This window comes from Brassica napus, chromosome C7 (genome assembly GCF_020379485.1).
Source record: "Brassica napus cultivar Da-Ae chromosome C7, Da-Ae, whole genome shotgun sequence".
Taxonomy (NCBI): domain Eukaryota; kingdom Viridiplantae; phylum Streptophyta; class Magnoliopsida; order Brassicales; family Brassicaceae; genus Brassica; species Brassica napus.
This window is the reverse complement of record NC_063450.1, coordinates 49,806,919-49,833,975: the sequence shown is the minus strand read 5'-3', so window position 1 is coordinate 49,833,975 and position 27,057 is coordinate 49,806,919. Positions and strand designations below refer to the sequence as shown.

Sequence of the window (27,057 nt, the reverse complement as noted above, 5' to 3'; positions counted from 1 at the left end):
TCAAGATTTTAAATTTTTAATATTGTCAGCATAAAAGCTTAAGTAAAATATTAACATTGAAAATCATGCATTAACACTAAAAAGTTTTTACAATCGTTATTCCATCTTACTTTAAGATGATTTATCTTTTGATTTCAATATAATTACCGCTATTCCAGCTAAATACCAGAAATGAAAAGGTTACAGGAAAAAAAAACTTCCATAAGTTACATATAAAGGTCATGGATTAACGTTTATCCCTTATTGGAAGGTATAAGAACATCCAGTTAACCAATTTTAAACCTCGTGTTTTTGTATAAAAGAATGTATTTGGGACATAACATGTTCAACTGTTAAGTTGGATAACGAGCAAACGAATGAATAACCAAACAACTTTTTCCTCTTAGTCTTTGTTTGTTCAGCTCAACTAACATAAAGTACGTATTATAAATCCATAAAGATTGACAGACAACCACAAAACTCGCTGTTTCTTAACCTTCTTGTATATTACTGCTTCTTTCTCTGTCAACTTGTGTAATAAATTGCTTTTCACTAATATGGAAAATCGTCCTCCAACTACACCAAGTGTTTGGTATGCATTGAATGTATGAACTCTGTGTCGGGTTACATCATGGATTCAAACAATTTATTGTCTCTCAATGCATCTATAAACGTCTTACGCCACAGTCTAAGTTATGGCTTTCTTTTGTAACAGAGCAACCTTAAAGAGCCCAAGTCATAAATTATACCTATGCAAAAAAACTGGTTCCTCTAGAAGATTGGTCAAGGTCTGAAACAAAGAGCAAGAAAAAAAATTAGGATATTGCTAGAAGAGACTAAAGGTGAGGGTGAGGCGCAATCTCCAAAGGGAACCGACAAAAAGAGTATAAAGCGAGTTTTTGACTATTCTTTCCATTGTAATTTTATCAACTAATGGGCTTTAATTTATATTTATTACCAGATTGCGAGCCTCTATATCAGTTTGCCCAGCCGGTCCAGTAGGGTTTTAAGACTTTCAAAAATTATTTCCTTAATTCTAATGAGTAATGACTTAAATACTGAACTAAATAGTTTTTTTTTTTTGTAACACAAACTTTCATTCAAACTTTAAAACCCCCTAAAGGTGGAGTTCTTACATTAGTTTCAAGCAACAAAGCTTGCTTTGCCACTAAATGAGCTTGCTTTGCCACTAAATAGTATATAAAAGTTTCTGCAGCTGCTTTTTTCTGTTTTGGAGATGAAAGACCAATATGTTGACCGATTGTTTCCCAATATTAACTCTCAAGCCTTTATAGTTTCTTCCACTTTAAAGTTTGGATCCTGAAAAAGAAGATTGATGGAAAAGTGTATTCTAGGACTAGAGTTTACAATGGTGATATGAGTCGCATCGCATATCCAAAGGGAAGTCAACAACATATTGTCAAAAGAAACATGTTGAAACTCTCATGATATCTATACCATATAAAACTATTAAAGGTTTTCAGCAACAGGTTAAACAAGTAGTTTGGATTTAATGTGATCATATTTTTGTATGTATTGATGTCAAGGTTTTGTTCTCATAGGTAGCCTGGATTTAATGTATGTCATCTTATATTTTAACTGTATGATGACACTGGAATCCTTCTAAGTTGTACGTCAACAAAACTTGGATTCAATCAAGATCCCGTTGTATACAAGTAATCATTTGGGGTCCATAACGACGAATAAGACATTTGAGAGAGGATAGTATGAATATGCCACGTAGTATATTTGTGAGTGGATGCCATAAGATTATACTTTTGTGTTCAAATTATCGGCGAGCTTTACGGACAAAAATGACTAAACAAAAGAAAGAAGGATAATGTCGCGAGCATGTAATTGTTGTCTTGCTTTGCCCTCCAAATAATAATAAGTTTTGGGATGCATGTGCTGTGATGACTCAAATCTTCACTGTCGTTGTCAAATTTATTTTTATGATCAACTCTTGTTGGTGGAGTGAAGGTGAAGAATGAAGATTTTGTTGAGCAGGCCTCTCTCCTTGTTGATTCCCACTATTCCATTGTGTTATGAACAAACAAGGGTACATATTGATTCACATGAAAAATGTTAAGGTAGCATAAATACTTTACTTGCAGAAAATAAATGTACATATTTCAATTTAAATTAGATGAACTTCCAATTCCTAACCAATAGAAGAGGCCAAGTTTGAGTTAGAATTATGGATCAAGTTAGACTGTTTGGATCGGACTATGATATTCCATGAATTTTTAACTTTCAAATGAAAAATGTTCATACCGACAAGATATATCTATAATTATTGCAAATCGTTGCTGTTAACAAAGTATATGCTATATTTATACTCCTATTCAAGAAGTGACATTATCGTTATTTTCTCATTTTAACTTTTAATTTTGAAAACCAACCGTATCATTTGGTAAAGTTGTCCAAAGACTAGCATGCTTAAACTACCAAAACAACCTAACAATTGAAAGGAATCCCGTAAAACCTGCAAATCACTAGGCCTTACATGTCCGGATGTCCCACTTATACTTTCACTTTACGTCTCTCTAATGCTTTCCACATTAACATATCATTACCAGTCCCTATTAACTATTGACTTTTACAGCATAGATTCGTATCTAATTTCCCTGCCGTGACTGGTGCATTAAGAGACGTTTTCACGTCCTTTTCACAAACACGGATCATTAAGAAAATAGCTGAAACTAATTTCCTCTACAGTTTAAGATTTAAACAAAAGCTGGTCAATAGTAAAAGAGGAAGAAGAAATTTCATATATCAACTGAGCTTGAAACAAAAACCATATATTCACAATCATATAACTCTATAACTCAAGGAGTATTATCTTTGATGGAATCATTAGACTAATTACTTGGCTTGTCCCTACCATTTTCTTTTTCATAATCTCATTTCTATAGATTTTGTTTTTTCCTTACTCGATTACTTGACATGTTCTGTCGGTTTATCTTCGCTTTTAGTTGACATTTTACCTAACATGTTGCTAGTATATGGTTGAGACTCGAGAGTTAGGTCTCAGAATAACCAAATGATTTGTTCTGGAATAACGGTTCTGATACGGACAATTTTAATGTGTTTTTTTTTTTCGAAACACCATATTTCAATGTTTATTTTTGTGCAAGTAATGTATATTACATTTAGTTTTGCAATATACGTAACTATATATCCTGAATTTATACGGGACGTGTACATCTAAAACCTAAAATGTAAAGTCTAATGAAATGCAAAAGCAAAAGCGAAGCATGAGAGAAAGAAATTTTACAATCTATAGGCAATTTCTATTAGGATCGTTATAGTTGGTGGTTATATGGTTTACAAATTTGCATAACATCTCAAACGTTTGTTAAATTTATTTTGAGTGAAAACTGCTATAAGCTGATAATTTCTGTTGGTTTGACATCCTATACATTGAGCTTTTTTTTGTCTGTATTTGTTATCAACTAGAATGGTTACTAGTTACTACGTTTGGATCCTTACTATTACTCAAACCAACCTCCTATTGTTTTTATTCAGCGAAACATATCAAGTGGGACTTATTTGAAAAGTACAACATTTTCGACCTAATTAGACTGGAGTGTCTGTTTTAATGTCAGCAGTTAGCTTATGGAAGGTTTTAATTGTAATGTGTGTAAGCATTCGATTGGTTCATCCTGGGCATTATTATATAAGTTTTTCTTTACTAAAGAAGAAATAAAAGAGTGGGACCTAAACCGAAATTCCAATAACAAACGTCCTTTACATTGTTTTATATAAACCCCCCAAAGTTTCATCTTCTCTCTATTCCCAACTCAAAACTTCTTTCATCAATCTTTGTTTCCCTCTTCTCTCACTTAAATCCAAGAGAGTGAGTAAGTTGGTCTGTACTGAAAACAGAGAGAAGAAAAATGCAGACGAAGAAGCTCTTTATCTCTATAGTCTCCTTTCTTCTCTATGCTCCATTGATCTTCTCTTCACCAGTTCCAGACCCAGAAGCCATCGTCGAAGAAGTTCACAAGTACGAATCTTTCTTTCACATTTCTCCTTAACCCACATTTTACATGAAACCCAACTTCTCATTTACCTTGTTTCTCTTCACAAGTCCGACAACAAACTCAAATCTCACAAAGGCGCAAACTTTACAAAAATCTCTCTGCTTTTCTTTCGAAAAAATGTAATAAAGTCTCAACCTTTCTTGCTTCCTCTCTGTTTTCAGGAGCATTAACGCATCGGTCGCAGCACGGAGGAAGCTAGGCTACCTCTCCTGCACAACCGGCAACCCAATCGACGACTGCTGGCGATGTGACCCGCACTGGGAGTCCCACCGTCAACGCCTCGCCGACTGCGCCATCGGGTTCGGCAAAAACGCCATAGGCGGCCGCGACGGTCGCATCTACGTCGTCACCGACTCAGGCAACGACGACCCGGTGACCCCCAAGCCCGGAACTTTACGCCACGCCGTGGTCCAGGACAAGCCTCTCTGGATCATCTTCCAGCGAGACATGACCATCCGCCTCAAAGAGGAGCTCATCATGAACTCTTTCAAGACCATCGACGGCCGCGGCGCCTCCGTGCACATCGCCGGCGGGCCTTGCGTGACGATCCAGTACGTGACGAACATCATCATCCACGGGGTTCATATCCACGACTGCAAGCGAGGCGGGAACGCTATGGTGCGGAGCTCGCCGAGGCACTACGGGTGGAGAACGGTTTCTGACGGTGACGGTGTGTCTATCTTCGGAGGGAGTCATGTTTGGGTTGATCACTGCTCGTTGTCTAACTGTGAAGATGGGCTTATTGATGCGATAATGGGCTCGACGGCGATTACTTTGTCTAATAATTACATGACGCATCATGACAAGGTCATGTTGCTTGGGCATAGTGATACTTACGCTCGTGACAAGAACATGCAGATTACTATTGCTTTTAATCATTTTGGTGAAGGGCTTGTTCAAAGAATGCCGAGGTAAAAATAAACAAAAAGATTCGATTTTTTTTAGTAGTTAATGTGGTTTTGTGAGTTAATGTGTTGGGACCAATGTAGGTGTAGACATGGGTACTTCCATGTGGTGAACAATGACTATACACATTGGGAGATGTATGCGATTGGTGGAAGTGCTAATCCTACTATCAATAGTCAAGGGAACAGATTTGTGGCCCCGAATATTAGATTCAGCAAAGAAGTGACTAAGCATGAGGATGCGCCAGAGAGCGAGTGGAAGAGGTGGAACTGGAGATCATCTGGTGATTTGTTGTTAAACGGTGCGTTTTTTACTCCGTCCGGTGGTGCTCAGTCGTCTAGCTATGCTAAGGCATCGAGTCTTGGGGCGAAACCGTCTTCTCTTGTTGGACCGTTGACGGTTGGTTCTGGTGCATTGAATTGCCGCAAGGGTTCTCGTTGCTGATTGTGGTGGCCTTAAGTGGTCACTTAAGGTTTTTTAGCTTAATTAGTATAGAAAAGGCAATTAAAGCCACCAATTAAGGGAGTTAAGTTATAACTTTCTGTAGTCCTAAATTTACTCTCTTTTATGATTTTACTTCTTTATGGGGTAAAATTAAGGAGAATACAACCTCTGGCTTTACTGCTCTTTAGGACCCTTGTAAGGATTCTCTGTTTTAAGGAATCTATTATTAGGAGGTTGAAGTGTAGGAACAAGTGCAGATGTGTTGATCTTTGATATTAATATAATTTATGTTTTTCTTGTGATTCTCTGTCTATTCTAGTGATGAACACAAGCAACTCTCTCTCGTGAATCTTTGATATTATAGCCATAGACCCACCCATTCAGAGGTTTGGAATGTTCTGTAAAATGGGCAACTCTCTTTTGGGTCAAAGTTGTTTGAGCCAGTCAATGTTTGACCAAAGCCACGACTTTTTCACTGTGGTCGATGCATCGATTGTGGTTAGATAAAGAAACTTACCTTATAAAATAGGAAAAAAGCATGTGATGACCATGCGAGAACAGAAAAAAAGGGTGAGATTTGAAGAAAACATTGGAATAGGAAAAATACTCCAAAAAGATGACTGAAACAGTCATGGGTCTCAGCAGTCCTACTTTTGATGGAGTGGTCTCGTATTTGCGTTGACTACTCTCCACTGATTGTGGATATGTTTCAAATTTTGAATTTTTATAAGGGTCCTTTTTATAACAACTAAAATAACTAACCAGTATATTTGTTTTTTCTCCAAATAACTAACCAATACTATAATACTCTTTTTCTTGGCCATGTCATGTCACATGTGCTGCTCTGCAACATAATAACTCAGGAAAGAAAAGAAGAAATATAAAAGATTCTGTGGTTACTGGTTGCAACGAACGATGTGATGCAGTGGGTATTGTGTAGCAGGTTCGAATTGGCAAGTCAGTACTTAATAAATTATGCGAATATAAAGTTACAAACTTATAAAGATAGCTCCCCCCCCCCCCCCCCCCCCCCCTCTTTTATTTGTCATATATAACATCAAACTAGTTAGAGAATTTTCCACATTGGTTACAAACAAACGTCTCCTATTTAGCGAGAATGATTTAAAACTTTTGATGGTAATGCTGTTGAGCTTGTGCTCTACGCGTGGGCTGGTTAATTCAGTTGTAACTGTTAGGTATCTGAGTCTTTAGAGAGCATAGTGACATGTATCAAGAGTCGAGAGTTATCCCAAAAATGAGAAATGCATTCGAAACACACTCTATGTTTTAAGTATATTTGTGGAATAAGATTTATCACGCGCATATATCTTAATGGTTTTCCTATAATTGATAATTAAGTTATCTTCCTAAAACTTGTTTCTGATGTGAGAAGTTTACAACTTCAATGAAGATCAAATTACATTCTTCTGAGAAGTCGTCAAAACAAGGACTACTGACATATATGTCTTTAGAACTTTGTATGTAATTTATATATTGTTCTTTATGATATAATTTTTGCTTCACACCAAATCGCACACGTCTCCTCCGATAGTGCTAACCAAAAGTCTCTTTCCATTTCCATATTCAACTATGATAAGCTGAATGATACAATTACAAGGCTAATGCAAGTATCAACGTCCAAGCCTTACTTAAACCATGAGAAACACACATTCGATAGAATGTGTGTTTTAACTTTTTAACATTGCATTCACAGAGTTTAAAAAGGAAGAGAAAACAACAACAATATGTTCAGAAGAAGAAATCACAAAAACGGTGTAGCTCAGTGCAATATACAAAACTCAAATGCTTGCAAATCAAATTTAAACCATCTACTTAAAAATTACTCCATCAGTTTCAAAAAGATGTATATTATAAATAAAAATTTTATTTCAAAAAGATATACATTTTATATTTCAATGTAATTTTTGTCAACTAATAATGAAAAATTGTGGAGTTCAAGAACATTAATTGCATTTTTAAAGTTTTATTGGTTTAAAAATATAGGAAATATAAAATTACAAAAACTATGCATTTATAGTTAAGTTTTAATATGTTTTATTAAAAAGTGCGAAAATTCTAAAATTTGTATTATTTCGAAACGGATGGAGTATATTATAAATTTCATCGACAAAAATATAACTACATAAAAAAATTAAGAAACAAATAATAAAAAAAACATAAATCCTAAAACAAAAATTATGGCTAAAAACCTCAAAATATATATATATTTTTTGTTTTTTTTTGTTCATTTTATAATTTTTCTCTTGATGTCTTGGGCCTCCTTATCCCTATCTGCTATCTCTCTAAAACCCTCCCTTCCTCTTCTTTTTCACACTTCCTTCTCTTCTCTCACAATTCTCCAATGGCTTCTTCAATAGTAACCTCAAGCTTGAGGCCTTTAGCCATGTCAGAATCCTCCTCTTCCACCATCTTGTCCCACCCTTCAGTCTCCACTATCTCTTCCTCCAAAACTCGCTGCTCCCTCCTCGCCACACGCACTAGCCTCCCGCTCTCATTCTCCCGCTTCTCCCTCTCTCTCAAAACCCAAACCCACCTCAAGAAGTCACCTTTTGTTACCTCAGTTGCCGAGACTTCGGATTGGTCTCAGCAAGACGGGGAAGAAGCAGACGGGAGCTCATCATCTGTCGCCGTCGAGGAGAGCGACCCAGAACCAGAAGCGACGTTTTCGGAAGGGGAAGGAGATGTGAGCGAAGGTGGCGACTTTACGGAGCCTCTGGAAGAAGCGAAGCTCTTCGTTGGAAACTTGGCTTACGACGTTGATAGCCAGGCCTTGGCTATGCTCTTTGAGCAAGCCGGTACAGTTGAAATCGCCGAGGTGAGTTTGGTTTCATTCTTGCATGTTCTGTGCATTGCAATTTGCATCCTTTATGAGTCAAATGGATGAGATGAAGTCAAAGTTCTTGGCTTTTAACTGTTTGGAGCATCTCTGGTTTTGAATCTGTACCTGTTGATATTAGATGGAACTTTCATACTATTGGTTTTTGAGTATGTATATATAGTTGATGTTGTTTTTAGTTATCACATTTGTTTATAGTTGAAGAGAAAGTGTTTGCTAATACTAACTTGTTCCTTTGGGTTCTTCTGGTTGAAGGTTATATACAATAGGGAAACCGACCAGAGTCGTGGGTTTGGATTTGTGACGATGAGTACGGTGGAAGAAGCTGAGACTGCTGTTGAGAAGTTCAACCGTTATGTAAGTTCATATGTGTATCAAATCATATCTGAACTATTAGCATGTATAGATGGATTGGAGGGATGCTGTTCCTTTGATATTGGCTCATTAGTGGCATTATCTGTTCTTAATCCGACCAAAGTTTTAGTCTTTCTGCTCTAAAAAACATCTATGTTGATCTTTTATTCAGCATCTATGTTGATCTTTTCATGTTTTTTTTTTTGGTTAGGATTTGAACGGACGGCTTTTGACGGTGAACAAGGCAGCACCCAGAGGATCACGTCCAGAACGCCAGCCTCGGGTATACGAGCCTGCGTTCAGAGTGTATGTTGGAAACCTACCGTGGGATGTGGACAATGGTCGTCTAGAACAAGTGTTCAGTGAGCATGGCAAAGTTGTGGAAGCTAGAGTGGTTTATGACCGTGAGACAGGTCGTTCACGTGGGTTTGGTTTTGTGACAATGTCTAACGAGACTGAACTCAATGATGCCATCGCTGCTCTTGATGGACAGGTACCCCCTCATGTTCCTCATATATATGCTAATGCAGTTCTTACATGATTTTGTGATGTTCAATTCCTTTGTGTCTTGGCAGAACATGGAGGGTAGAGCGATCAGAGTGAATGTAGCGGAGGAGCGTCCAAGGCTTGGTGGATTTTAAGGACTGAGAAGATCTCTCTCTGCCCTCTGTCTCTTTGCATTTTGTTTAGACGAGATTCTTACACTCTTTCGTGATTTTTTTTTTTGGGGTCAGAGTTCCGAATGCGAAGCTTCTTCTAAGTTCTAATGTAATTTTGTATCATTATTTCTCCTTGACGGTCTATCCACATTTCTCTGTCATTATTCCTTGTCAGTGTTTTAAATATTAGCAACAAGGAGCCTCACCACAAACGCGCCAAATAGTGAAAAGCTTCTATAGTAAAGCACTGCTTTCCCTTGCAAGATGGATCTTGTTCTATCGTTTTTCAAAGAGTTGAAAGGAAGTGACAGGTGAGGATTGGGTTCTTGTTAACCACACGCTAACGTGAAGCTGTAATCATAGTGAAGATGATCTTGTTATTCGTCTGGATATTTGATGATCATGATTCCAAATCATCGGCTTTGCTTCATGGGGTATATCTTGTTTGTTATCACATTGTGGTCAAAGATAGTTGAGCAATGTTCTTTCAAAAAAAAAAAAAGATAGTTGAGCAATATATTCATCAAAGGTTAAAAGAAGATGAAATGTTCAGGTCCAGTATGTTAATGTGATGGCCCTAAAATTTGTGCTTCTAACTGGAGGGGCCTCAATACTATAAGCCCAAGAATATTAGAGTTTGAAGCGGCTGGACGAAAAGGTAATTGAAGCTAGTATCTAAGACAATGATTATAGCTGGATAGGTTTTAGAGTTTCTTAATTTTTTTTTCTTTTTTTTTGTCCGAAAAAAAAATAAATAAATAGTAACCAATCGCGGACCGGCACGTATCAGTGGGGCTCGCGAACAGTACATAAAACCGATCCTTATTTCACCACTTTCGTCACCGGTTTTATGGTGATATGTGGAGCCCACCACTAACTTTATGTATAAAAGCCCTTTTAGAAACTAGCTACGTTGAAGGTCTAATTGTATTTTTGAAGAGTATGAAAAGAATTCAAAAGTATAAAAGAAGAGGAATTTGAAGAAGATTAGGTTAGTCAACATAGAGAGAGAGCAGGAGAACTCGCAAAACAAGCTAGTTTTCTGAGTCTTGTGAGAGAGATATCTTTTGTGAGACGCAATTGTTGTTGTCTGAGAGATCCCTAGTTGGAAATTGATCAGTGGTTTTTTTTTTTTAGAAATTCTACTTTTGTTACTAAACAGAGTTTACATAGTCTTGATGTAACAAAGGAAAATACATCATAGGTACATAAAAATGAAAAACAAATGTTTGAAGAGGGGGTAAAGGGCTCTTTGCCAATGTATCAACAACTTTGTTTCCTTCTCTTGCAATCCAGACGAACTTGATGTCTTGAAATTGTTGTGTTCACCAATTGATCCCTCTGATCCAATTATAACCATCAAGATGAAGACCTTGCTTATTCAAGAGATTGGCCATTTTTTGACAGTCACTCTCAAAAACAACTGTTTTATATCCTTTACTCCAACATTGTTGCATTGCTACGATTAAGGCCTGCAATTCACTTTCAAAAAGCATTTTTAACTCTTTTACCAGAGGCTTGTCCTGCCCCTCTGTACACTCCATTTGAATCACGCAAGATCCATCCCATCGTGCTCGGAAGAATATCAGCATTAACAAAAGAACCATCAACATTACACTTGATCCAATCATGCTCTGGTCTCCTCCACTTGTCATATAAACTTGGTTGAACAAGTCTATAAGATTATTCAAGAGATTTCTAATAAAATATATCAGTTTTTTTAATTACTCTTAGTCTTAAATCTTTCAGATACCATTTTTTAGGTTTTATAAATATGGCCTTGCATGGTTATGTAAGGGTAGTATTTAGCGGCCGATCTGTCAAAAATACGCTAAACCAAGAGCTACGACTATCTTTAAAATGAGCCAAGTCTTAATTAGAGATTGAGAACGTGAGATGTATCTAAACTAAGTTATAACATTAGTCGTTAAAAAAATTTAACATTAAGACATCATGAGAACATAGAGAAAAGGTGTTTTCAAGTTCTATGAAAAAGTTCATTTAGCTATGGATAAGATCTTGATTGTCTGTATATTAACTTAATAATAAACTTAGACATATAGGTTCATATCTACTTACTAGTAAAGGCCGTAAAAAAATATTCTGAAACAAATGTGATTTGATTCGACTCATCATGATGGCATATTTTGACTTGAGAAGATAAACACTAACTAAAATAAAAAGATACTCCAGTAAAGAATAAGCAAAAAGTCTTGATCGTGCTCGTGAAGTCGCTTTTATCAGAATATGGAATTGCAACACTTGTCGGGATACAAGAAAAGAAATGGTCCATTATATTCATGCATGTGTAACAGGCTTAACATCATAAGAAATAATAGAGTCAAGACAAAGGACAGAGGAAACAGAGTGTATGAGAATAGAGCGACATTGATGATTCATTTCTCGGCCTGATCTATGTCTGGGAACTTTCTTTCACTCTCTCTTATCCCCAACCTTGGCTCTTAGCTTCGCGACCAGACATATCCATTAATCTTCACACTTGTCTCTTTGCCCTCCTTATTAATTTATTTTTGATCCAATGATCCATCACCAACGTTTTATAATAACAAATACGATTCCACTATAGAAATGAATTTAATGTATGTTTATATAATAAAGTTCCTCTATTTTTTTTAAGAATAATATAGATGAATACTGTTTTTACTTCTAAATATAAAGACAAACAAAATGCCGAAAAAGGTAAACAAAATATTATTCTATATCTTTATTTAAAATAGATGAATTTTATTATGGATATATCGATCAGAGTATGACACATTTCTATAATAGATTTTTTTCTATTTTTGAATAAAATATACTAAAAATATATAAGTGGTTTTACTCATTCCAAATAAAAAAAATGCAAACGCTATATATATTTACTGAAACTATGTAACATTCTTTTTGATGAAATGTCAAATTACTGAACAGGTGAAAGAATGTGTATGTACAGAACCTATGAATTTGTGTAACGAATGGAAGACATCACAAATAGTAAAAGTTTTCATAGGTACTAAACCAAGTTTGGAAAAGACCCTGCAACGTTATATACTGCACACCTATGTAACATTCGGAAGGAATGAAAGTATAAGGCCTAGGTTGGCGTTGCACCAGGGAATGATTATGAATACAAGAAAAAAAAAAACGATAATGGTTTTATTTGATTTCTAGCCCACTAAATCAAAATACAGTATATCCCATGTAAGAAAGGAGGGTCGTCAAATCTCAGTGTTGTCATAAATAGCAAGCAAAGTGGTAGCCCTTAATAGCCATAAGTATTGAAAAGTAAGCATCAACTACTAAGCTTATCAGGATTCAAAAACAAATTCAGTTTAGTTTACATTACATTAATGGAATTGGATAGAAAGACTTTAGAGTAGTTGACCAAAAAAAAAAGAAGCAGAAGCGATACAAAACTTTGACGGCAAAAGAAGGTTGGAGGGATGGATGATTGGTCCCCCTCCTCTTCCTAACCCATGATGCTACCAGTAAGGTCTTTCAAAAGGCAACCAAACCAACCATATCCACCTGTACCCTCAAACCCTACAACCTGTAAGTTCATTACATATGTATCTTTAAATATAATAGTAGCCTCTTTCTATTAAAATACAACCTTAAACCATATTATATAGTAAACAAAACCTTGTGAATTTTAGAATATTTTAACTTCTAATGGGACTCTATGATGATATCCATGTGAATCACACATGCTCTCATGATTTTATTATTAAAGGCTAAGAGGCTAACTCTTCAATAATACAATGAACATAACTTTTTTTTATAATTCTTTTTAACTCGATAACAGAACAGACAAGATGCTTATCTTCGTTATCGGTAATAAAGCACATGATTAGTTTTTGCATATTAATGTCAGAAAAAGGAATTAACTTTAGGCTTCAAATCAGCCATAGGCCCTCTCTCTCTCCATCTCTCTAAAACAAAGAGAAGGAATGTTTCCTCGCAATCATCATCACCATCTTCGTCTTCTTCTCTGAAACTCCCAGCAACCAGTGAGAGTAAGAAAGAGAGAGACTTTGGAGAGTGGGACTCTGTTTTAGATAGAGAGAGATGGGAGGTGTGACTTCTTCAATGGCGGCGAAGTTAGCGTTCTTCCCGCCGAATCCACCGTCTTACAAGATAACCAGAGACGAAGCAACGGAGCTTCTGCTAATGGACCCATTTCCACACCGAGAAAACGTAGACGTTTTGCGTCTGCCCACGCGCCGAGGCAACGAGATCGTGGCCATGTACATCAGGTACCCTATGGCCGTCACAACGCTTCTGTATTCTCACGGAAACGCTGCTGATATTGGTCAGATGTACGAGCTCTTCATCGAGCTTAGTATCCACCTCCGCGTCAACTTGATGGGGTTAGTTCCTTTTGTAATTCACTTGCTTGCTTTCAATCTCCAAGATCAGATTTTTCTTAGTGTGTTTAGCTGAAAGAGTGTTGAATTCTACCTAAAGAGTCTTGTTGTTTATGCAAAGATGTTGTCTTTAAGGTTTGGTCTGAATCTGGATCTCTTACAGGTCCAAGACAAAAAAGTTTCTATTTTTAGACATTCTAGATCTGTTATGGTTTCTCTTTCTGGAGGCAAAGTGTTTTTAATTCCCAAAAAGTGTACTTCTTTTGATGGAACAATGGATTGGTTTCTCCAAGTTTACAGTTTCAGCTTATTTAAACTTTGGAACATTCTCTAAATATGTTTACAGGTATGACTATTCAGGGTATGGCCAATCATCAGGGAAGGTGAGTCAACCACACAGATCATAAGACTCTCTGTGATTCAAATGTTTCACTGTGAAGATAAATCTATTTTGGTTCTGTTACAGCCCAGTGAACAGAATACTTATGCTGATATAGAGGCTGCTTACAAATGTCTGGAAGAGACTTATGGGGCAAAGCAAGAGAACATCATCCTATATGGTCAGTCTGTTGGTAGTGGACCAACCGTCGAGTTAGCTACACGTTTGCCTCGACTAAGAGCTTCCATTCTTCATAGTCCTATTCTTTCTGGACTTAGAGTTATGTATCCTGTCAAGCGCACTTATTGGTTTGACATATACAAGGTAACCCTTTTTTAATTTCTTTACATAATGTTTCTCATTTGACCTCCTCTTGTTTGATCTTCTCCTTCAGAACATTGACAAGATTTCGCTGGTGAGGTGTCCTGTCCTCGTGATTCATGTAAGTTCCTCTGATTGGTGGTTTCATGGACACTACTTGTGTGTAAGTTTTAAAGGTGCAACCATTTTTTTTTTTTTTGATTTTGCAGGGAACAGCGGATGATGTGGTTGACTTCTCGCACGGGAAGCAGCTCTGGGAACTCTGCCAGGAGAAGTACGAACCTCTATGGCTCAAAGGAGGAAACCATTGCGATCTCGAACTCTTCCCCGAGTACATTGGCCATCTCAAGAAGTTTGTGAGCGCTGTGGAGAAATCCGCGTCGAAAAGGAACAGCTCTTTCTCGAGAAGAAGTGTGGAAAGAGGGTGTGAGCAGCCTCCTCGGCATAGTGTGGATGCACCGCCGAGGAAGAGCAAGGATGGACGAGAGAAACCGAGGAAAAGCGTAGACAGGCTGAGGTTTCAGGGATACAAGCTGAGCCACGTTGAGAGGCCTGAGAAGCTGAAGATTCCGTTTGAGGAGATGGAGAAGGCGAGGAGGAGCGTGGACATATATAGGGATAAGCCTCAGCCGATGGAGAGAGCTCGTAAGAGTGTGGATTGGTTGGATAGAAGTCGAGCTACGGAATAAAAAGAATGGGGGGTTTGGTGTTGTTAAAGATTGTATTTGAGTTTCGTTCAATTTATTGGGGGTGTGTGTGTTTGTGTTGTAGTTTTGTATGGAGGAATCAACAGGAAATAGATTTAACAAGTTTGGTAACTTCTCTGACTGTTTCCTAAACGACATTTTTGTATTTGTTTTTTAATATTGGTCTCTCACCAGCAAAATTGCAGTATAACTAGGTACTTCTTTTGTTTAATCCACTGAATGAGAAGCAACTTAATCTTTACAAGCTCCACAGAGCTCCTTTTGGTATAGGGCTGTGATGGAGTCTCTATTCCCCAAGCTTTTCAAGTTTGAAAGAAAATGGTGTGAGGTCAGCAGACTTGGGGAATAACTTTTGTACTGATTGTAGAGTCGTGACAGTAAAAAAACAGTGTTTACTCTGACATAATGAATTTGGATCAACTTTTTTGATGCAGGGTTTAAGTGGGAGATCACTGAGGAAGCTTCCATTTTTAGACATGCATCTCTTGCAGATCCAAACAGTCATGATCCAAGTAATTTCTTGTGTACAATGATAGAGACATCTAAGAGAGAGAGAGAGAGAGAGGTCTGAACAGCCTGAATGACCCTTTTTTGGTGAGGTCATAAACGGAGATGGTTTATTCATAAAACCGTTGTGTGATAATTTATTGTTTCTGCTTTTTAAATGTTTGAATGCGCCTTCAAAAGTTGTTCCAACACTTCCCCTACATGAGATAATGTTTGTATAAATGGATGGTAAGTAACAATGAACAAGTCAGTTCATCTGGAAATCTATAGGCTAGAAAAAAAAAACAAGGCACTGAGATGAGACAGAGAGAAGTTAGTAGACTCGGAAGGCTGACATTAAGCCTTAGTATCTGCTTCGTTCACCAAAAGTTTCCCAAATGGAGAAGACAACAGATGAGGAAGAGACGAGAGGCTAAAGATGAAGACGAAGACGAAGAAGAAGTCAAGAAGAGAGTAGAGGTGATGAAAGCAGCCGCACAGGCTTGGCTCAGCCGCTCCCAAAACTCTGAAAGCACCGTTCTGGAGTTCGAGGCGCGAAGAAAGCATGCTTTTGTCAGAGGTAACCCTTCACGTTTCAAAATGGAAGCATTGTTGTCTACAACAAAGAGGCATCGTCATCACTCTTTTTTGGACTGGGAATACGGACAGTCCTTGTGGGATCCATACGAGATTCTTTCCGTCTTTAAGAAACTGGAACGCGCGCTCACGTTAGAAGAACATACTTTCTCTGCGGACAATGCCATCAAGAAGAAGAATAGGGACAGCAGAAAGAGCCTTAAGAGTTTGTTTACCACTTCGTCTTCGAGGAGATTTTAAACAAATTCATAAGTGGTCTTCATTTGCTCATTTGTTTGCCAACAGTTGCAGGTGAGTTTGCTTTTGAATCTTTAATTGAACATTAATGTACATTCGTACGTTCAAAATTCAAAAATGTAATCAGCTGTAAAGCCTGTAATCATCATCAAGCCATAAAATAAATAAATAAACAGACTGGTTAAGTATGCATTCCTTTAACAGTTTAAACTAATCTACCAGGATGACATAAACTAATCGAAATATGAAGAAAGCATGAAGTCTTAATACTTATTTATTTCTGATAATAAACATCATCCATCCAACACAGAGCATTGGAACACACTAAGTAGGTCGATGCGACGATGCTAGCGACACAAACACACTACATAATCATTCATACCGTTTTATTTATAAAAATAAAAACATTAAGCCTCCTTATCCCCAGTGAGGAGATCCATCACCACGTCTTTAATGCTCCCATTGTTCTTCTTCAGTAGCCTCTTGTTCGTCACTTCATCAGAGAACCCCTGCAGAAATTCTCATTTTGTCAACATCCCTGAATTTGTTTTCGGATCTTGAATTTACAGAGTGCACACACTTACCATTTCCTGAAGCTCCTCTAGGATAGGATCCCACTCGCTAACTCCACAAAGAGCCTCAACAGACTGCTCCAAGTTGTACTCATTTTCCTTCAAGATCTCCTTGTTCAAATCAATCTCTTTGAATCCCATTTCCTCTAGCTCCTTGAGCATGGTTGTCTCCAAGTCGTTCTTCTCTATATCCTCTTGAAGAGGAGCAGGGGTGTCCATTGTAAATGAATAACCACCGCCCAAGGCCTCAACAGTACGCATATTTCGGAACCCAACTAATGACGAAGATGAAGATGAAGATGGAGTAAGAGTGTTAGGAACAACAGGCTCAACGTCACCAACCAGCAGGTCATCGTTTCCCGGGATCTGTGGCCCAGCGGCCTCTCGTTCTAGATCAGCACCTTTCAATGTCCCGTTAACACTGGAGCTGCCAGTTTGAGCTGGCTCATAATTCACGTTGGTCCCTGTAAACTCTCGTGCAAATGTTTCATCAGGAAAGGCGTTCAAGTTCAATCCATGAAACTCATTCGCATCAGTTCCCTTCAGCGATGCATCAACCTGACCACGCAACCAACCACAAAAAAGGTATCAAAGACATTTTGACAAAGATAAACAAAGATTCAAGGAAAAGAAAGAGCAGCAAAGGTCTCGTAAGTACATTTATCGACACCCAAACACGTTGCCCGAACTTAACACCAATAGGGGACGCCATCATCCAATAAGAAATGTATCGACCAGGTAACTCTGGTGCAACAAAATCAACTTTCACATCAAGCTCACCGTTGATGGGCACACCCTCCGCTGGAATCTGCAATGATGTTGAGACCAGTAAACAGCTAGTATTATATATAACTATATACATATAAAAACTATTGCCATTTTGTGCAAAGAAGCTAACTCAAGCCACTCATGAGTAATTTAAACGGTATAATTGATCTTTTAAGTGGAAGCTAAGGGTTGGAATCGAGCAAAAGAAGTGGCAAAACTAAAAAAATAGCTTTCTAACCTGTAAATCAACTGCAAATGAGTTGCTGAATCTGTCCCCACCGATCCAGAATATCTGTGTGCCACGCGGCCACACCAGCGATCCATTGTTCCTCATTTTCCAAATCTTAGTGAATGGAGCAGATGGAGCGACAACTGTTCCATCAATTACATTCACATCAAGCACAAAGCGACTGTCGAGTTTAGTCCAGGTACTCCTGAAATCTGAGCCTCCATGGTGTGGTTGCGGCACAGGGACCAACCACGGATTTGAAAACTATATAATAAAAAAAAAGTAAGGTGAGATCTCCACAAAGCTATACTAGAGAAAGAGAGGAGTAGAAACAAATGACTCTCAAACATAGAAGAAGAGCAATACTGGGACACGTTGTCCTCCAAAGGGATGTAGATGTCGAACTGAGACGGGCTCATCCATTCTCGTGTAGTCCCATTCGTTACCCATCACCGAGAAGCAGTTATTGCAAAGATCATAGTCTTCTTTCCTGCAAAATATTCACCAGAGAAACAAACAAAAGCATATATAAATTCTACGACGTCTGTAATTTCTATACTTGGAACTAAAAAAACTCCTTACACTTTAGACTTAAATCTAGGCCCGGTTATTGGAACAACTGCACATCCATCACACTGGATGCCCTTATGGAAGACTCCCAGTGAGGAGGTCCAGTAATCACCATTGCTGCCCTTTTTAGAGTGACATACACCAAGGGGATACTTGTTGAGGTTCATTGGATTTAGACTGGATCCATTTACGCCACTGAAGGGACACTCGTTGAAACTAGCACCCACTCCCATTGAGGTTGGTACATGACCAGAAGTCGCAGGCTTTTTTCCGGCCTGGGACTTCTTAGAGATATCGTTCTTTTCACCAGCGGAAGGAACTGAAGAACCAGGCTTAGTAACAGGAGAGCAAGGAGTACCTTCCTGACTAATCGAGAGTTTCCCTAGCTTGGAGATGCAATCAAACAGCTCACCAACCACAGGGCTAGAAGATGCCGCCTTAGAAGTAAGGTCAATATACACCTTGGAAATAGTATCACGCATCGGGTTAGGTACAGCCATCATAACATCATTTATACCCTTGTGGATTATAGCAACCGGGTTTTGGCTATCAGGCATGCCCGAAGCTGATGAACTCCTCCCACTTCTCTCCGTAGCAATAGAGTTAGTGGTCATACCAGTGTTCAGCTGTACATCGATCTTCAAGAACTTAAGTCGCTGATTCGTGACATCAAAGAGGTCGTTGTCATCAACTAGAGCCACCACATCCCCATCTTCATCAGAGTAAGTCAGAGAGAAACCATCATCCAGAGGGAGGTTAAACAGAGCAGCGATCTTTCTCCTAAGAGAGGCCATGTCAAGATCAAGCTGTCCATTAGCTTTGACAGGCACCCTGAATCGCCTAAGCACACCTCCGTAGCTCACCTGCGATGATCACAAACAGATGTATCTCACATGAATGAATTAAAAGTTTTAAACAAGCGTCGCGATCACGATCACGATCACGATCACGATTCAAGCACTATATTTCTTAGGGTTTATGCTACTTAACAGAGTAAATTCGAATCTCCGCTTCAATTTTCCGGCGGTTACACATTCGATCCATGGAAAAATTCAAAAAAACGAAAGGAGAGATTACAAGAAACAACAAATCTAGTAAACCTAGAGGAACAGAAACGAAGATCGACGCGATCGCAGCTAAAACAGAGGATAAAGAAAGGAATCAAACCTTGACGACGAGTGCAGAAGTAGAATCCATCGCTCTCACAGGCTAGAGAATCGGCAAATGAACAGGTAACTTATCCTTTGAGAAGCGTACCCGTAGTCCGCTTATATCGTCAACACAATAATATTGACGGTCGCGTTGATATTTATATCGAGACGATGATGTTATATATTAACTGATTATTTAATTCATTTTTAGATTTAATTAATAATGAATTCGACTTATCAAACAAGATATTGACTTGTCTGGTTATTTGGCTTGTCCAGAAAGACAACTAAAACCAACAACGCTAAGTAAAGCCCTGAGAAAAAACATTTATGAGAGAATAAAAGCGACATTAATTTAATTTTTGTGGTTTTTAATAGACTTACCTAAGCCTGAGCATAAAATCTGGAACCCAAAATCCGAACCGAACCCGAACCGAAAAATCCAATCCGTTATCCAATCCGAAATGTAAAGATACCCGAACGGGTCTTGTAGGGTGGTACAAAAAATATCTGAATCCGAAGTATTATTAAATGAACCCGAACGAGTAACCCGAAAAATCTGAAATTAATAGTCAACTAGAGTTTGACCCGTGCATCCGCACGGATGTTTAATTTAATAAAATAGACATATAAATTTTTTACAATACAAAATATAATAGTTGTACAAACATACATTCATATGGGTATTTATTCGATTTGTAATTGTGATAAATGGACTATTTTTGTTGTGTGTAATTTTTTGATTTCTCATATTGTGGTAGAATACAAAACCAATTAAAAATATATTATATAATATATTTGTCGATTTATATTTTTGACTATATTAACCATTTTGACGTATTTATTTCTAAATTAGAGTACCAATTATTATGTTTATATATATTAATAAATCTATATTTTCAAAATTAAATGTATCATGTTTTAATAACATAGATATATATGTCTCTAAATTTTTTTTTATATGCCAAATAAATTTCACTTTTATTTTCATTTTTGAGAAAATATTAAATTGAAATTTATTTGTTGTATTCTTATAATTAAAATTTATACGTGTGAATTGTATTAATCATCAAACTATTTAATATATATTTTAAAAATAACTTTATATATTTTAATAAAAATATCTATAGTTTATATTTTGCATGTGAAATAAAATAATGATATATATGAATATATCTATAACATTTAAAGTTTGTAGATACATTTTAAATAATTTTTTTTAGTTTTATTGTAAAATTTGGTTATAGAATAATCCGGTTAGAAAATAATCGTAAGTTTCGTACGTTTCGTTAGAAAAGAATTTAACAAAATAAATGAGTTGTAGTTAATCAATTAAGTTTGAAGTTTGGATAGCGAAAAATCTAACAAAATAAATGATTTGTTGTCAATTAATAGTTATTAATTAGGTAGCACATGTAGTTATTAGAATGAAAAAAAAATATTTCTAATACTTACTTCACTTTTAATAATATATATATATTAAAATAGATATGAGTCTGTATTGTTCATGACAAAAAAGAAAATATATATTTTGGTTATATTGAATACATGGAGGGCGTAACAAAGATATAATATTCATTGAACAAATGGACGATGTTTGTATATGTTTTCTTATTGTTCATGTGTTGATCTCGTGTGGTTAAAATGATTTTTTCACTTATTACGTCATTTTTTTACACTATAGTATAAATATATATTTAAAAATTGGATTGTAAGTTACAACTGATTCATGATATGATTATTAAAGTACAAACTAATCATCTTTTTCGTGAAAAAAAATGTCTCAACTGATTCATGTTTTGATATTCCTTATTGTTTAGATTTGCTTAAATTATTGTTGTCATGTTTTTAGTTAAAAATCAATTTGAAAATGCATAAATAAAACAGAAAAGACAAAGAATATTTATTGTTAGGTTTATTAAATATTGCAATGGCATTCTATTGTAAATATTGTGCAAGTCTAACGGTTAGTTTAATTTTGTACTTTTTTAATAGATTATATATAAATATTTTAAAATATATATAAGTGTTTCAATTATTAAATTCAATATTTGTGGTAATATTATATATAATAATAAATATTAAATTTTTAATAAATGCTTTAAGTACACAGTTAGTTATAAATAAGTATTTTATAATTTGCTCATTGAAATAAAAAGTCTACTCTCTATAAGGCAATACATATTATATTGTTTACAAATGATGTTTGTTATCATGCTTAATTTAACATTTTATTGTTATTTTATCAATTTTACGTGTGTTAGATTAATTTGTATTTAATTTAGATGTTTTTCTTTATGTTTTTGCTTCAAAATTTTTGTTTTTTACTTCGGTTATATCCGAACCGAACCGATATAACCCGAATCCGTACGATATATGATTATTTTATGGGTTTTAGGACGCAATACAATTTTGAACCGAATCCGAAGTGTTATTATCCGAACTTAAACCCGTACTAATAAAATTCTAGTATGGGGCCTAAGAGCAAAAATCCAAAAATCCCGATCTGAACGCCAACGGGTAACCGAACGCCCAGGTCCAAACTTACCCATCTAATTAGTGTGGTATTTAATGATTTGATATTTAATATACTTTCCCAACTAAATTTTGTGAAACTATTTAGTCATTTCTCATTACTAACAAATGATTTAAACAACTTTGCATAATTTTGAGACTTTAGAATTGCTAACTGCTCAAGGATTCTTCTAACTAATAAATATTAAGTATTTGTAAGAAAAAAGGAATTGAATTCAAAAGAAAAGTAGGTCATGTTAAATGGTTCACATACTCCGACAACAAAAGGAGAAACAAACAACACAACCAGCAACGGCTTAACAAAACAGAGTCAGTCCAACTGCCAGCAAATGTAACACCAAAAGGCTAAAGTTTGATGAGATGCATATTCAAATAAGTGACTGACATACATAATAAAACCACCCTCGAGCATAGACTTTGTTATCTGCCAATACGTCCTCAGATGAGGACTCCTCCTTTGGCAGGCACCTAAAGGCTATGCCCCTGCCCTACAAAATAATAGCTTCCTTCAATGGCCATATCTCAAAATGCAACAGGCCTCAGCTACGCAGCTCTTACTACTATCTATAATAACATAGAGGCCAAATCTTAGTTTCTCTCATCTGTTAATCCATGACCGGTGTTTCTCCCAGCACTACCCCTTTGCTGTTGGTGTCCACCATGCCTTTGCTGGCCCTGTCCCTTCTCCCTGTATCTTGGTGGACCTTCTGCCTGAGATCCGTCTTTAAATTGTTGTTCTCCATCATGCGTATGTGAACCAACAGGCTTGTATTCGTAATGCAGATTCTGCTTCTGTCTATCTCTGTTTGAAGCTGGCCTCTGATGGTGATGGTGGTGCATATTCTCTTGCGCCGATGAACCCCAACCTCCTTGCGAGTCATGATGCCCTCTTCCAAACCGTTGACTATGGTCTGTGTTCTTTTGGAACATGCTGTTCGGATGATGCTCACCCTGGACCTCCTTACTGGTAGATCGGTTTTGGGACTGGGCTGGTGTATCAGCTGATGTCATTTTCTGTCCGTATCCAGCAACATCCCTTTTCTGAGATACATAAGTTTTGTCTCTCGTGTATTCACGACCACCATGGTTACCTCCCCTATTAACATTAGAGTTAACAGCTGTGTGCGACACATGATCCTCAGGGCCACGACTTTCTTTGGAAGCAACAGGAAGATCTTGTTGACCTACTCCATGTCCAGACTGCTGCATATGAGCTTTACTGGGATCCCTCTTATTCGCTTTTCTAGGGTCGCTATAGTTACTTCCTCCATCCTTGTAGCTTCTGGAAGCATGCTGCTTACCGTGAATGCTCATTCCCTGATCTTTTCCAACAGCAACGGTTCCAGGACCATTTGCTTCTACTTCTTCAGCCGCAGAGGAATGCGTTTCAGGAGGCACATACCAGCCATCGTTCCATCCATCAGATTTACATGTGGTGTGATCCTTAGAAGAGCCTACAGCAATTTGTTCAGTTTGGTTATTTCTGTGATAGTTCACTGTTCCTCGGAATTGTCCATCCTCCAAAGCTTTAGTAGAAGCTACAGAACCTCGCTGGTGCGGAGATCCATGATCTCTACCATGCTTGCCCTGCCTACCATTCCCATGTCTTGACTTTGAAGGAGACCCAGATTTCCCCGCAGTTGAAACAGAAGGTTGGAGAATTCCTGTACCTTCACCCCCACAATTTTCTTTCTGCAGAACATTTTCTGTCATTTCTGGGGCAGTCGTTATTGGATTCTTACTGACGCTTTGCTCAGCCATTTCCTTTACTATGGGCTTTGCTACATATCTCTCCATCTCCACTCTTTTGCTTTTAGAACTAGTCTGAACTTGATGCAGACTCTTCGAAGAGGTGCTAAACTCAGGAACTGTTTTCTGACTGTCTGCATCTGTGGAGATATCAGCTTTCTGCTGTGGATGTACCGGGGCCCAAATAACAGTACTGCTACCAGCAAATTTCTCTGCAGGCTTATTTGCCACTGAGTTTCTTGGATTCCTACGCAAGTGCTGAGATTTCCAGTTGTGTTTTACTCTGCTTTGCGACTCTTCATTCGTGAAGGAACTTATTTGGTCAGACGAATTACCAGACACTTTAATATCCAAGCTTGGGACTGAAAGAGACCCAAACTCCATTTCTGGTGCCCTTTCCCTACCTATCTCAGTTGACTCATCTCCGGATTTTGAATCTTTTACAACGGTAGCTCTTGTCGGGTTCATTGCTGTCGTCTCCTCAACCCTGTGCTTTTTCTTATTACCATTCCTGTTATTTTTTCTTTTCGTGTTAGTTGACTCAGTTGAAACGCTTGACGCTGCTGGCATGACTGAGTTATGACCTAGAACACCTTCGTTTGACACCTCAGGAGGTGGAACAACATCAACTACCTCTGTGGTAGCTTCAGAGAAAGAGCTCCCCGCCATTTTTTTCTCAAATACGATATTTTGCTTCTGCTTATAACCCAAGCGTTTCTGTTTTGAGGCAGCGCCATCATGGTGACGTGGAGGGTTATCATGTTGAGTAGAGCCTTCATTATTTGCATCTTCTGGTGAAGGCAGTAACGTTTTTCTTGACTCTTCAGTGACTTCTATAGAATCTTCAGCTGTAACAGTGGTCTTCTTCTCCCGTGATGCAGGTGAATGTGACAGAGGAACTTCTGGCATGTCAGGGGTAGAAGCATTGTGCGCAGCTTCCAAGTTCTTCACTGAACTCTCCCCAGCCAGTTGGGAACGTCTGTTCAATTCTTCTAGTTTAGCAAGAGCCTTAGCCCGCTGATCTCTTGCTCTTTCTTCCTCCTCTTTTTGCCTCTGTTGAGTACGCTGCCTGGCTAACTCTCTCATTGTAGTACGCTTTTAAGAGAACATGTCAAACACTCAGTATAACCACAAAAGGATGGCAACAAACAATAGAAACAAGTACAACAATTACAATCACATGAACTAGTTTATACCTGGTTGTCGTTTGGCTCCACAGATATTCCAGACCCAGGCTTCCCGATGGAATCGGTGTCCAGCGAGTCACCTACATTTATCTCAGCAAATCTTTCTGGGTTTGGAGATCTTTCTGGGTTTGGAGCTAAAGTTACAGCAGAGGAGCCTGACATAACAGCTGTCTTCCGCCAACCATCATTGCCTCCGCTGTTCACTCTTTGTTTGGCCTGATGATCAGGTCCACCTTGAGTCTGTTGAGTAGATCTCCTGTAGGTACTGACATCAACATTTTCCGAATGAAGATCAAGCTGTCCATTAGCTTTCACAGGCACCCTGAAGCGCCTAAGCACACCTCCGTAGCTCACCTGCGATGATCACAAACAGATGCATCTCACATGAATGAATTAAAAGTTTTAAACAAGCGTCGCGAGCGATCACGATCACGATCACGATTCAAGCACTATATTTCTTAGGGTTTATGCTACTTAACAGAGTAAATTCGAATCTCCGCTTCAATTTTCCGGCGGTTACACATTCGATCCATGGAAAAATTCAAAAAAACGAAAGGAGAGATTACAAGAAACAACAAATCTAGTAAACCTAGAGGAACAGAAACGAAGATCGACGCGATCGCAGCTAAAACAGAGGATAAAGAAAGGAATCAAACCTTGACGACGAGTGCAGAAGTAGAATCCATCGCTCTCACAGGCTAGAGAATCGGCAAATGAACAGGTAACTTATCCTTTGAGAAGCGTACCCGTAGTCCGCTTATATCGTCAACACAATAATATTGACGGTCGCGTTGATATTTATATCGAGACGATGATGTTATATATTAACTGATTATTTAATTCATTTTTAGATTTAATTAATAATGAATTCGACTTATCAAACAAGATATTGACTTGTCTGGTTATTTGGCTTGTCCAGAAAGACAACTAAAACCAACAACGCTAAGTAAAGCCCTAAGAAAAAACATTTATGAGAGAATAAAAGCGACATTAATTTAATTTTTGTGGTTTTTAATAGACTTACCTAAGCCTGAGCATAAAATCTGGAACCCAAAATCCGAACCGAACCCGAACCTAAAAATCCAATCCGTTATCCAATCCGAAATGTAAAGATACCCGAACGGGTCTTGTAGGGTGGTACAAAAAATATCCGAATCCGAAGTATTATTAAATGAACCCGAACGAGTAACCCGAAAAATCTGAAATTAATAGTCAACTAGAGTTTGACCCGTGCATCCGCACGGATGTTTAATTTAATAAAATCGACATATAAATTTTTTACAATACAAAATATAATAGTTGTACAAACATACATTCATATGGGTATTTATTCGATTTGTAATTGTGATAAATGGACTATTTTTGTTGTGTGTAATTTTTTGATTTCTCATATTATGGTAGAATACAAAACCAATTAAAAAATATATTATATAATATATTTGTCGATTTATATTTTTGACTATAGTAACCATTTTGATGTATTTATTTCTAAATTAGAGTACCAATTATTATGTTTATATATATTAATAAATCTATATTTTTAAAATTAAATTATCATGTTTTAATAATATAGATATACATGTCTCTAAATTTTTTTTATATGCCAAATAAATTTCACTTTTATTTTCATTTTTGAGAAAATATTAAATTGAAATTTATTTGTTGTATTCTTATAATTCAAATTTATACGTGTGAATTGTATTAATCATCAAATTATTTAATATATATTTTAAAAATAACTTTATATATTTTAATAAAAATATCTATAGTTTATATTTTGCATGTGAAATAAAATAATGATATATATGAATATATCTATAACATTTAAAGTTTGTAAATACATTTTAAATAAATTTGTTTAGTTTTATTGTAAAATTTGGTTACAGAATAATCCGGTTAGAAAATAATCGTAAGTTTCGTACATTTGGTTAGAAAAGAATTTAACAAAATAAATGAT

At 37.0% G+C, this 27,057-nt stretch overlaps 6 protein-coding genes across 6 annotated transcripts; 4 read left to right on the top strand and 2 right to left on the bottom strand.

Moving 5' to 3' along the window:
- Nucleotides 1-3,755: 3,755 nt before the first annotated feature.
- LOC106436935 (probable pectate lyase 18) lies at nucleotides 3,756-5,677 on the top strand. Its single transcript, XM_013877884.3, has 3 exons — nucleotides 3,756-3,988; nucleotides 4,187-4,936; nucleotides 5,015-5,677. Exons 1-3 carry the CDS (start codon nucleotides 3,879-3,881, stop codon nucleotides 5,373-5,375), a joined length of 1,221 nt encoding a protein of 406 aa, XP_013733338.2. The 5' UTR covers nucleotides 3,756-3,878; the 3' UTR covers nucleotides 5,376-5,677.
- A 1,943-nt stretch (nucleotides 5,678-7,620) lies between these two features.
- Nucleotides 7,621-9,406, top strand: LOC106436939 (31 kDa ribonucleoprotein, chloroplastic-like). Its single transcript, XM_013877891.3, has 4 exons — nucleotides 7,621-8,211; nucleotides 8,488-8,589; nucleotides 8,798-9,079; nucleotides 9,162-9,406. The coding sequence occupies exons 1-4, from the start codon at nucleotides 7,738-7,740 to the stop codon at nucleotides 9,225-9,227; spliced, it is 924 nt and encodes a 307-aa protein (XP_013733345.1). The 5' UTR covers nucleotides 7,621-7,737; the 3' UTR covers nucleotides 9,228-9,406.
- Nucleotides 9,407-13,030: 3,624 nt separating this feature from the next.
- LOC106440779 (alpha/beta hydrolase domain-containing protein 17C-like) lies at nucleotides 13,031-15,206 on the top strand. The gene is made up of 5 exons (XM_022707363.2): nucleotides 13,031-13,615; nucleotides 13,959-13,995; nucleotides 14,079-14,315; nucleotides 14,386-14,433; nucleotides 14,522-15,206. The coding sequence occupies exons 1-5, from the start codon at nucleotides 13,314-13,316 to the stop codon at nucleotides 14,999-15,001; spliced, it is 1,104 nt and encodes a 367-aa protein (XP_022563084.2). The 5' UTR covers nucleotides 13,031-13,313; the 3' UTR covers nucleotides 15,002-15,206.
- A 190-nt stretch (nucleotides 15,207-15,396) lies between these two features.
- Nucleotides 15,397-16,364, top strand: LOC111208196. The gene has a single exon (XM_022707030.2). It carries the CDS (start codon nucleotides 15,824-15,826, stop codon nucleotides 16,340-16,342), a length of 519 nt encoding a protein of 172 aa, XP_022562751.2. The 5' UTR covers nucleotides 15,397-15,823; the 3' UTR covers nucleotides 16,343-16,364.
- A 233-nt stretch (nucleotides 16,365-16,597) lies between these two features.
- On the bottom strand, nucleotides 16,598-19,890 carry LOC111208195 (protein NBR1 homolog). The gene is made up of 7 exons (XM_048763112.1): nucleotides 19,646-19,890; nucleotides 18,491-19,341; nucleotides 18,275-18,398; nucleotides 17,918-18,172; nucleotides 17,570-17,719; nucleotides 16,924-17,469; nucleotides 16,598-16,848 (listed from the first exon to the last, which is right to left on the bottom strand). The coding sequence occupies exons 1-7, from the start codon at nucleotides 19,673-19,675 to the stop codon at nucleotides 16,747-16,749; spliced, it is 2,058 nt and encodes a 685-aa protein (XP_048619069.1). The 5' UTR covers nucleotides 19,676-19,890; the 3' UTR covers nucleotides 16,598-16,746.
- Nucleotides 19,891-22,355: 2,465 nt separating this feature from the next.
- On the bottom strand, nucleotides 22,356-26,002 carry LOC125590100 (protein MODIFIER OF SNC1 1-like). The gene is made up of 3 exons (XM_048763111.1): nucleotides 25,757-26,002; nucleotides 25,110-25,454; nucleotides 22,356-25,008 (listed from the first exon to the last, which is right to left on the bottom strand). The coding sequence occupies exons 1-3, from the start codon at nucleotides 25,784-25,786 to the stop codon at nucleotides 22,753-22,755; spliced, it is 2,631 nt and encodes an 876-aa protein (XP_048619068.1). The 5' UTR covers nucleotides 25,787-26,002; the 3' UTR covers nucleotides 22,356-22,752.
- Between the last annotated feature and the right edge of the window lie 1,055 nt (nucleotides 26,003-27,057).